The sequence below is a fragment of the Rhopalosiphum maidis genome, chromosome 2 (assembly GCF_003676215.2).
Source record: "Rhopalosiphum maidis isolate BTI-1 chromosome 2, ASM367621v3, whole genome shotgun sequence".
Taxonomy (NCBI): Eukaryota; Metazoa; Arthropoda; class Insecta; order Hemiptera; family Aphididae; genus Rhopalosiphum; species Rhopalosiphum maidis.
This window is the reverse complement of record NC_040878.1, coordinates 12251407-12261960: the sequence shown is the minus strand read 5'-3', so window position 1 is coordinate 12261960 and position 10554 is coordinate 12251407. Positions and strand designations below refer to the sequence as shown.

The following is a 10554-nucleotide window of genomic DNA, read 5'->3' as shown; positions in this document are numbered from 1 at the left end:
ATGCTATAAATATAAAATTGTTTTGTATGAATAAAAAAAATATTAAGATTTTTTTTCATGGAATAAAATATGAAATAAATATTTTTATGTTATTTTCTTGATTAATTAATATAATTTTATTATAGTTTATTCTATAATCAATGCTTACATAGCTTATATTGTATACAACAATTTACTATTTTCATAGTAACATAATTTACATTAGTCTTAGTTGTATAATAAAATTAAGTAATAAATAATAATTTGTAGAAACATATTATGAAAAGAAAAAATATGTTGTGTTTACAATTGATGCATCAGTCTTCATCAACAATTGGTGTGCACTGAAACAAAATTTTGTAATAATTAATATTAAATATCTGAAGTTGATTGACCATTAACTATTTATAAACTGTATTCAGTTTTAAAATTAGTAACTCGTGGGATATTTTTAACTTGGACGTATTATTTAGTAATGAAAATACAATAAATGTTAAATGTGAGATGATTTATTACATACAGTACTCACAAAATATTCTAAATAACAAGTGTGGCTGTCTACTTGCACCATGAATTGACAGCACAACAGTCCTTCCTCATTTGTCCGTATCAATGTTTTCTGTGATATGTTCATACATTTTAAAAAAGGTTTAATCTGTTTATATTTATATTTAACAGTAATTGTTGAACTGCAAACAAACTGTTCCATTATTTCACTCTTGGACGGAATCTCAACCTTAAAAAAGAAAATCAAAAATAATCGAGCTCTTACAATAATTAATATTATTCTATATTTCGGTTCATTAGACTAACACTACATTTTCCTGCGATTCCAGAAGTTAAAATTTTAAAATACTGTGGCTCTTCAGAAAATGTAAACTCTACATAATCGGAAGTGCCATCAATGTCACTGAGAATGTCTTTAAAATCAGAGGATCTTAATATAATTTTACTGGTAGTTGATTCTGCCGGTATACTGAAGTCAAGGATATCGAACACTTCCATTGTTCTTAACGAGCAGTCGGTAATGATACCTCCTTCTTCTAACCTAAGGTTAAAATACAAACTTAAAATGACTAATTTATTTTATTTTATACGCAATTACAATAATTTCACCGGAGAACCATATTCTTTGTATGTCAACTTTAAAGCAGTTGTGGAACTAGGATTAGTTGAACACCCATCGAAGACTGTCAAACACTCAATCAAAGTATTGAGATCAACACGAAAAGCAACCGTATCATCATTAAGGTGATACTCCTGTAAAAGAAATTAAATTTAAAATTATATGCTTTAAAACATTAGAAAAAATCATCAACATACTACAGCATACTTGAAATATTTCACTGCCTATAAAAGTGTTTGCTTGTACACATTTTGAATCTTCTACCACAATTTTTAAACCATGTTCAGTTGCAAAACATACACCGACCTACAAATATAGCATATTTATATAGGTAGTCTTTTAAGTTTTATTTAAGTAATGTACAATATAGTTTTTAATATACAATATATTTTTACTCCCTCCTCTCATGATTACTCTACTAATACTTTTTTCTTAGGCTTTCTTTGCTCTAAGGTTGTGTTGATGCCAATATTCCTTGTATAACTTTTCTCGTTAGGGCTCAACTGACATACTTGACCTCTGATCAATATTATTCTGGGCCCCAGAATATCACATATGAAACTCACATTTTGGTATTTTCCTCCCTTTCTATCATTCTTTCTATAGTTGAAAGTTATCTACACTTAAAATAATCAGCCAACTTAAGACTCAAATATTGTAGTTTTCTGGCTATCAAATAATCAATTATACAAGCATTCAATATTAATTCAATGTATTCTGCTTTGTATTAGTTAAATAAATAAATAAATAAGTTCAAAGGAGTAATAGTTATTGATAATAGAAGTAAACAATTTAAGTCATAAATTAGATAAAAGGTATAGTTTAAGGTTCATATAAAGAACAACTCACATCTTTAAAATTAACTGCCTTCAACAAAGACGAAATGTGTTTAACATTGTCAGCTTTAGCGACCAAAAGATATTTCTCTTCAAATGAACCATTACCATCAATCTCCATAATTTATAATGATGACACTATATTAAATTGAAATAATCACATTTATATAAGAATAAAACTACATAACATTTCAAGTATTTTAACTAACATAAACCAATGTCCAATTATAATTTATAACTTTATAAGTCATAAGACCAGTGTCAAACTGTCAAAATCAAATTCGAAGTTAGGCGACGGAGTTATTGTTTTGATATGTTATCATTTTATGTTCTTATCTCAAGTTAAACCACATAGTTAGCATAGTTAGAGATAATTGTATCCATAGGAAAACGATTGTAGGTATCTTTAAATAGTTTAAAAAATATTTTGTCAATGCTTTAAATGCTTATTTTCAAAATATTCAGAAAATCGATTTTTTATATTACTTTAAATATGAACAACTTATGAGCTTTGTATTAAATTTGAAATTTTTAAGCATTTTTACTGAGCGAATATTTTTATAATGGTATTTTTAGAAAATAAAACTATAACAAATTGATTAACAATGCATATAGTCGAAATTTAAAAATTGTTATCCTACATAGAAAATAATTAAATAAATATTTAATGAAAATTTCAAGTATCTTCTAAGACCGAGTTTGTGATTGTGATCACTGAGTAAGTTTAATTAAGACATAATGTTATGTTTTAGGACACAATTTTTAACAGTGATTGAAATTTTTTAAAACATTTTAGTACATGAATAACGATTTGTAAATAAGCTCAATACAGTTTTTATTGTTTTTAATATTTTCAGTGATAGTGATCTGCATTCAATAAATACGCTATATATCTAATATATAACTATAAAAATACAATAAATTATCCTAATAAATAGAATTAGAATTAATTATATGTATTATTAAAATAGAATTATAACTGATATTGAAATTTTATATTGTAATTATTGTATTATACCTATTAAATAAAAATGTATTATTATAAGATATAAACATATATTTATTTTGTTTATATTTGTAATTACTATATAGATACATACTGAATTTAAACTAGATATGTTGGTTCAGTTGTTTCGCAGTGCTAGGATTATCTACAACTTCATCATCTAATCTTTTTCTTCTTGATAAATTTTAAATTAACACTAATATGTTTGGAACGTAAATGTCTCATCATGTTTGATGCAGAAGACTGATTATAACTCAAGGCAGGGACGTCCGCAGGAAAAAGTTTTGTGGGGTGTTTTTGAAAAGTAGAACTTTTTTTAATAAATATAATTAAATAACCAAATTAACATTAAAATTGAATAAGTAAATAACCATGCTAAAACCCAAGTATTTTGGGGAGTGTTTGAACACCTAAAACATCCCCTGTGTACGTCCTTGACTAAAGGAATCACGACACAAGCCGCATTTAACTTGGGTGACCAATCAAAGTAAAATTATCCGAAACTACACGGATTTTACTCATTTTTTAGTTAATATATTTTTAAGTAAATCTAAAAAAGAATTGTTTAATGTTAAATTCGGAAATCAGAAATATAGATATGTCTTATGATTATAATATGAGATTATATTATATATATATAATATCTGGAATATAGAATAACCGAGATCTAAAGTGGCTCACTCAATAGGAAATTCGCCGCCAAATTTAAACGTATTTTATTTGCGCGATTAATCCATGTTTCTGAAGATAGCGAGGCTCCTAATTAGTTGCTTAGTGTGTAAACCACTTTAGATTTCAGTTATAATTAGAGTTGGGATTTTAATGCGATGTCATTTTAAAGTAGTTTTTTCAACTAGCAATAATCACCCCGGACGAATTTCATTTGTCACGATATCACCGCTGCGTAAAGCTAATGTAGTTCTTACTGTGCATATTTTCGCACTTCTTGAAAGATTTAACTTTGAATGCAATTTTTACTATTTTATGGGCATTTTTCAAGTTTATAGTATTATAGACAATTTTTCAAAATTTATCCATAAATTGTTATCTTAAATATTAGGTGATTTGATCACGCGTTTTGGTAAATCCACTACATTTTTTAAATATCGACCCATTTCATAATTAAACATAATTATTTATTAGATATTTAGATTCATTTATGGATATGCCATAACCATAAGTCATTACTGTTTACGATGCTAGGTAATGAACTCGTGAGCTAATATCTAGCCTATATATATGGTAACGTAAATTGTGATAAACTGATAATAGTTTAATCCGTATGTTTTTTTATCATGATTTTATCATTTTAATTAATGTTATCAGTGATTTCAGTGTGACCAAATTTATTCTCGTATCGTCGATGTGCGTGTAAAATGTGGTAATAAATATTATAGGTTAATGTACAAAGATTTTTGTAAACAATTCGTCTCTTTAGAAAATAATTCTTCGTTCTTTCTCGTCTGACTCGGGTAAGTTAAATTTTTTATCCAATTCAATCCTTCTATTCTAACATCATTATAATTTATTTGTTGCTGAGAAGTATTTAGGGTAATATAATAATTAAACCTATATACTTTTGAATTTATTTTATTGCTAATAAAATTTTTTCGTCAGATGTTAAAATAGTACTCGCGGACTTATGTTCGTTTGTGTACATATGTATTAGTTTATATATTAAAGGTTTAATACCGATTCTTGTCGAAACACCGTTTAAACAGATTGAGTTAATCGATGATCGATGGAAAAGGTACCAAATTTGTATTAATGTTTCTAATTCGTTGTTCTGTTGCAGTCTTGCAGACGAATTCATAAGATGGCCAAGTTAACTAGGGAAAGGAAACGTAAATCTGCGATCAATGAGGTGGTTACCCGTGTGTATACCATTAACATGCACAAGAGGCTCTTGAACATTGGTTTCAAGAAGCGAGCCCCTCGCGCAATCAAAGAAATCCGCAAGTTCGCCACCCAACAAATGGGCACACAAGATGTGCGCATTGACACTAGGTTGAACAAGTTTGTCTGGTCCAAAGGAATTAGGTATGTAAAATATTTTTATCTCTATAGTGGATTTTTATTATATAAATAATGGTCTTGTCTAATTTAAATATCTGATCAATTATTACTTGAATTCTGTCTGGTATGAAAGTTAGTGTTTGATATCATGTCATTGGGTCAATAAGTCACTTAATTCAAATTCAATTTTTTGGTATAAATCTGAACAAATAAAAGCTAGTGGTATTATATGGATTTTATACTATTTAAAACTGTCATATTAACCTTATTATCTGATAAATTAAAAAAAAAAAATAAATGTTGGATTAAAATATAGAGAGGTCAGTATATTTGCTAGTAATAAAAATAACATTTTGTGGGTATAAAGTAACTTAAGTGGCTTAAGAGATATTTTATTTGATTAATATTTTGCAGTTACCATTTAATTTAACATTAGCAAGTTAAAAAAAATAAATTCTAATTTATATTTTATTAATTAATGACTTCTTAAGTATAATATTGAAAATTTAAGATCACTAAAATTTGATATTCACATCAACTACTAGCTACATTGATTAATTCATTATATTTTATTGAAATTCAAGTTTTGATATACAGTGAAACTTTTTAATATCGAACACTTGGTCACTAAAATTATTTTTAAACATTTTAAATATACTAGAGCTTTGATAGGCCAAATGTTATCTGAGTTACTGGAAGTTTTATAAGATTACCTACTTAAATAATAAATATGGCATCTTATTACACATTATTTATTTACTACATTTAACAAACTACAATAAATTTAAGTACAGGATTTAATGTAGATACATATATTTTTATTAGTTAAGTAATCAAATAGATGAGCAATTTATTATTGCTGATATAATTATGAAATAGCTATGGGAATTAAGAATAAATCACTTATATATGCAATCATGATAACTTTGATCACTGGACAATTTATGGGCATCTAGATGAAATACCACTACCTTATAAGATAATTATTAAGCAAACTTATACTGTTATAGTTCATACTTAAAAATGTTTAATTATAACCTAAATTTTTTCAACTTCAAAATCACATTTATTATTTCATACTTATCACGTTTAAAATAGTTATAATTAACAAAATAATTACTGAAATGTATATTTATTTTTATTATAATATATTATTAATATATCCATATTTTTATTTCTACTTGAATAAATTAGTTAAATTATTAATACTATTACCTAGTTGATAATTTGTTTTCTTTAATGTTAATGTATTTTAATTTTAGGAGTGTACCATTCCGTATTCGTGTACAATTAGCAAGGAGACGAAATGACGATGAAGATTCACCACACAAGTTATACACTTTGGTCACCTGGGTGAATGTACCTACATTCAAAAAATTGGGTACGGAAAATGTTGATGGAACCGAAGAATAAACTTGTAAACACTTTGTCTTTGATAATAAATAAGTATAAAATGATAAATTGTTAATACTTTGCTGTGTTTTTTATTATTTTTTCAATAATTTGAAATTCTTCAAGTGTTAATATAAATCTAAAAATCTAATAATACCTAAAAAAGTTATTCAATGTTCTAGTAAGATGAAGTGTACATATTATGTAAATATTGGATTCAAAAAAATATGTGTTAAAAACACATTAATAAAAGCAGAAACCATATTAGGTATGTTTAACACGTTGACCGCCACATGGCCGCCGGCAGTCATCTGTAATCCTCAAATTTTATGCATTTGTGACCACCGGCGCCCATAGTTCATCATTACTGCCATGCTATATGATAGCCGGCAACCATAAATGCATTTGGTTTTATATTAACTTTTCTATGGCGCTACAATAATGCACTAAAATAAGGACCGTGGCGTAGCGGGAATTATTACAAATTTTTTTGATATAATACGTTTTTTTTTTCAAATATTTGGGATATACAAATTAAGAATGCATTAAAAAATATTCTTGGCGTATAACAAATACCAATTGAATGACTGCTAGCGGCCATGTGGCGGTCAATGTGTTAAAAAGGTAAAATACTGCAATATAAAGTATTATAAAAAGAGATGGGATTTATTTTTTTCTTATCATTAATTAAGAACTTAATTAAAGAAAAGTTCTAATTTTAAATACTATTCACTTATAAAGTATTTTATGGAACAATTAATAAGTCTTACAAAAATAAGTAATTTATCTATTCTAATATTATTTATATTTTTCAACAATGTTTAATTGTCTTGTCTTAATTATTTTTAAATAATAAATAACTTTCATTACTTGTTAGTAAAATGTCTAAATTTAACTCAACAACATTGTCCTATGGCTGTAAATGATATCAAGATTGTTTGGTTGTCACCTGTTGGATAGTTAAAAACAAAAATTGTATTTAAATGTTACGGGCAATAAACTTGAGTGGTACTGTTAGTCAAGGATGGTTATTTCTGCAAGTATATAAAATAACGGTTAAAAATAGCACTGCTGTTACTGTTAAGAAGTATCCGAATACTTTTTAAAACTTAAAATTTCACCTTATAGGACTAGAGTTGTATAAACTATTAATAATTAAGTACTAATCAGTATTTTAATTTTACTATTTTAGTACCCCTAGGTTAGGATTCAATTTTAAAATTATGATTAGTATTATATAATTTGTTCTTTCTATCTTTAAACGAAGATATGGAAATAGTTTTTAGTTTTAATAGAATATAATTGTATGAAATAATATTTTGAAATTTGTCCTTTAACTTCCTACAATAATTAGATGTTTTCACTTATAAAAAAATTTAAAATAGGTTCCTAGTTAATAATTAAGCTATGAGGATATTGGCTGTGTAATTTTTCTGTATTTCTGTTGGAGCAAAATATAATTTTTAGTGTATAATAATATTTTAATTTTTAGTTGGCCATGTTACGTGTAGTGCCTATCAACTATTTTCCAGTGTTATAATGTGTTTATAAACTCAAGGACAAGATTGAAGACATTTATTATTTTGGTTTAATGTTTAATAATTGAATTGTCTAATCTAAAATAACTAAGTATTTAGGTATAATTATTGGTTTTATTTAGGTACCTACTTATAAACATATTCATAATCCAATTGTCCAAAATACATTTTATTTTCAAAGTAATATTCATAGTTCATAGTCTATTTCAGTTATATACTAGCTACTTATTTGGCAATTTTACTATTTTTATTTGTATGATTTGTTATAACAAGTACTATATAGTGATATAGTAGTAATAGTACATAACTAATTATAGACTAAAAATTTAAAATTTTCAAAGGTGTTAGGACCTGTCAGCCATCAGGTGTGTTATTATCTGTCTAATATCACACTAATATTGTGTAATTAAAATATATTATTTAATTATAATTAACTTAAGGCTAGATGATAGTATAATACTCGCATATTATGACATCTTTGCATTACAAATAAACCACATGGTAAATTTGAGTTCAATAGAATCAATTTAATGTTAGCTCTAAATGCTCTACCTAAGTGACCTAGTGTCGCTTCTATATTGTTCTGTGCTACTAGCTACCTATGATTAGTATGATATAACTGTAAGATATAAACAATACAACATAACTGTTATTTATTTCTTGTGTTATGTATAAATGTAATATTCAAATTTTTAAGGGTTATATGATGAGTAATTTTATATTTTAGTATTTTAAAAACATTATTACTAAAACATCGTAAAAAACTGACTAGAGATAACATATAAATATATTATGTGCTAAGTTTGATCGCTACATTACATAATTTTTGACAGTTTAGTTTTACCGAACGGTCTGAATGCAAATTTGGTATGTTGCATGCTTATATAAACGGAGACAACACAAGTGTGAAGCGGGTCTTTGATTTTACTTTAAAGTCAATACTAGTATACTACTACTACAGTAGTCAATAGTCAAAGTTTAATTGATAAGAGATAACACAATTTGTTAAATGTTTATTTAAATTCTTCTTAATGAATATCACAGAATAAATAAATACTCAATAGTACCTAATACCCATTTATCTCATTAATAGTATTTACTATTTAGTTAACACTAAACAGATTACTGTTGTACAGCTTAATAGTAAATAATAATATATTACGATGATTACAGTATTACAATATTTGAATACCTACTGTGTTGACGTATATAGTACCTAGTTTAATATTATGATTTATACTTGATTACTTTAACAAAAATACATTTACAGTTTTACACTTATATTGCATTTATATGTAGGTACTGAATCTAGCGTTTAACATTTAGTGTTGATGCTGTTGATATTAAATCATTGTATTTAAGATTGTCTCTGGTGTTTAAATATAATGTCTGAACCAGTGATTGTTGTGCACGGTGGAGCTGGAAATATACCAGACAATCGTGATCAACCAAAGTTTGATGGAATTTTAACTGCTATCAGAAGGGCTCATGAGACCTATAAAAAAACATCATGTATTACGGATGCATGTCAAGCCGCTGTTGAGTACATGGAAGATGAACCAGCATTTAATGCAGGTCGTGGATCGGTGTTAAATCTAAAGGGAGAAATTGAAATGGAAGCCCTTATTATGGAAGGAAAAGACATGAAGGCTGGTAAGAAATATTTAATATCAAATATAAATTATGATGAATTTTAAATTCATTTTTGTTTGATTTTAGGAAGCGTTACTGGTGTAAAAAACATTGCACATCCAATAGCACTAGCCAGAAAAGTGATGGAAAACACTCCTCATGTATTTTTGATGGGTACAAGTGCTAATGAGTTTGCTCAAAAAATGGGATTTAAGACTGTCAGTGATGATTATTTGATGACAAGTGATGCAAGAACAGGCTTAGACAATTTTTTGAAATCGGGCAGCCAACCCATTTTAACTGAAATCGGACAGTAAAAGCATATGTCTATAAACATCAATTATTTGTATAAAAAATATAATAAATTTTGATTTTTTAGTGGAGGTGTTGGCACTGTTGGTGCAATTGGTATGGATGGAAACAGCGGGCATATGGTGTCATGTACTTCGACTGGTGGAATTACTGGCAAAATGGCAGGTAGGGTTGGTGATACACCTGTTCCTGGTGCTGGTGGATACTGTGACAATAACGTGGGAACTATTTCAACCACTGGCCATGGTGATAGTATAATGCGCTATTGTTTGGCTCAAAGAATAATGCAAAATTTAGAAAATGGTATAAATTATAACCATCTTTAATTAGTTAAAAACTATGATGTTTATTACTAATATTTATTTTATATAGGTGAAACTCCAAATAGTGCAGCTCAGAAAGCATGTGATGGTATGTCTGCCCGTGTGGGTGGCAGTGCTGGGGCTATTGTTATTTCCAAGAGTGGGGAAGTCGGTATTGGTTTTTCTTCTCCTAAAATGGCATGGGCCTACTTAAAAAACGGAATCATTTATTATGGAATTAAAAAAGGTGAACAGTATACAGCTGAGTTGTAAAACAATCTAATGCGATTGCTGAATCAAAATTTACTTATTACATTTTATTTGAATAAAATAGATTTTTTTAAATACTGTTAAGTATATTTACTGTTTAATATATTTTAAATGTTCATAAATTATAAGCATAAATAATATTAAA

The 10554-nt window shown here is 27.0% G+C and overlaps 3 protein-coding genes across 5 annotated transcripts; 2 read left to right on the top strand and 1 right to left on the bottom strand.

Moving 5' to 3' along the window:
- Nucleotides 1–167: 167 nt before the first annotated feature.
- On the bottom strand, nucleotides 168–2241 carry LOC113553795 (cell cycle checkpoint protein RAD1-like). 2 transcript variants are annotated; one of them, XM_026957328.1, is made up of 7 exons: nucleotides 2151–2241; nucleotides 1955–2079; nucleotides 1313–1411; nucleotides 1085–1239; nucleotides 793–1027; nucleotides 509–715; nucleotides 168–323 (listed from the first exon to the last, which is right to left on the bottom strand). In XM_026957328.1, exons 2-7 carry the CDS (start codon nucleotides 2060–2062, stop codon nucleotides 297–299), a joined length of 831 nt encoding a protein of 276 aa, XP_026813129.1. In that variant the 5' UTR covers nucleotides 2063–2079; nucleotides 2151–2241; the 3' UTR covers nucleotides 168–296. The 2 variants fall into 2 exon arrangements, with proteins under 2 accessions (XP_026813129.1, XP_026813127.1); XM_026957326.1 differs by having other exon boundaries at nucleotides 1955–2235.
- A 2030-nt stretch (nucleotides 2242–4271) lies between these two features.
- On the top strand, nucleotides 4272–6433 carry LOC113555082 (60S ribosomal protein L31). Of its 2 annotated transcripts, none has more exons than XM_026959404.1 (3): nucleotides 4272–4419; nucleotides 4743–4987; nucleotides 6226–6433. In XM_026959404.1, exons 2-3 carry the CDS (start codon nucleotides 4764–4766, stop codon nucleotides 6374–6376), a joined length of 375 nt encoding a protein of 124 aa, XP_026815205.1. In that variant the 5' UTR covers nucleotides 4272–4419; nucleotides 4743–4763; the 3' UTR covers nucleotides 6377–6433. The 2 variants fall into 2 exon arrangements, with proteins under 2 accessions (XP_026815205.1, XP_026815206.1); XM_026959405.1 differs by having other exon boundaries at nucleotides 4369–4498.
- A 2483-nt stretch (nucleotides 6434–8916) lies between these two features.
- On the top strand, nucleotides 8917–10554 carry LOC113553546 (isoaspartyl peptidase/L-asparaginase). Its single transcript, XM_026956920.1, has 4 exons — nucleotides 8917–9546; nucleotides 9613–9838; nucleotides 9905–10140; nucleotides 10210–10554. The coding sequence occupies exons 1-4, from the start codon at nucleotides 9279–9281 to the stop codon at nucleotides 10410–10412; spliced, it is 933 nt and encodes a 310-aa protein (XP_026812721.1). The 5' UTR covers nucleotides 8917–9278; the 3' UTR covers nucleotides 10413–10554.

What these genes read in the sequence shown, in the direction of transcription:
- LOC113553795 (XM_026957328.1), bottom strand. Translation starts at nt 2,062, where the DNA reads ATGGAGATTGATGGTAATGGTTCATTTGAAGAGAAATATCTTTTGGTC. An exon ending in AGGCAGTTAATTTTAAAGAT is followed by an intron (nt 1,412 to 1,954) that starts GTGAGTTGTTCT and finishes CTATATTTGTAG; the next exon opens with GTCGGTGTATGTTTTGCAAC. An exon ending in GGTTCTCCGGTGAAATTATT is followed by an intron (nt 1,028 to 1,084) that starts GTAATTGCGTAT and finishes TTTTAACCTTAG; the next exon opens with GTTAGAAGAAGGAGGTATCA.
- LOC113555082 (XM_026959404.1), top strand. Translation starts at nt 4,764, where the DNA reads ATGGCCAAGTTAACTAGGGAAAGGAAACGTAAATCTGCGATCAATGAG. An exon ending in GTCTGGTCCAAAGGAATTAG is followed by an intron (nt 4,988 to 6,225) that starts GTATGTAAAATA and finishes TTTTAATTTTAG; the next exon opens with GAGTGTACCATTCCGTATTC.
- LOC113553546 (XM_026956920.1), top strand. Translation starts at nt 9,279, where the DNA reads ATGTCTGAACCAGTGATTGTTGTGCACGGTGGAGCTGGAAATATACCA. An exon ending in AGGAAAAGACATGAAGGCTG is followed by an intron (nt 9,547 to 9,612) that starts GTAAGAAATATT and finishes GTTTGATTTTAG; the next exon opens with GAAGCGTTACTGGTGTAAAA. An exon ending in ATTTTAACTGAAATCGGACA is followed by an intron (nt 9,839 to 9,904) that starts GTAAAAGCATAT and finishes TTGATTTTTTAG; the next exon opens with TGGAGGTGTTGGCACTGTTG.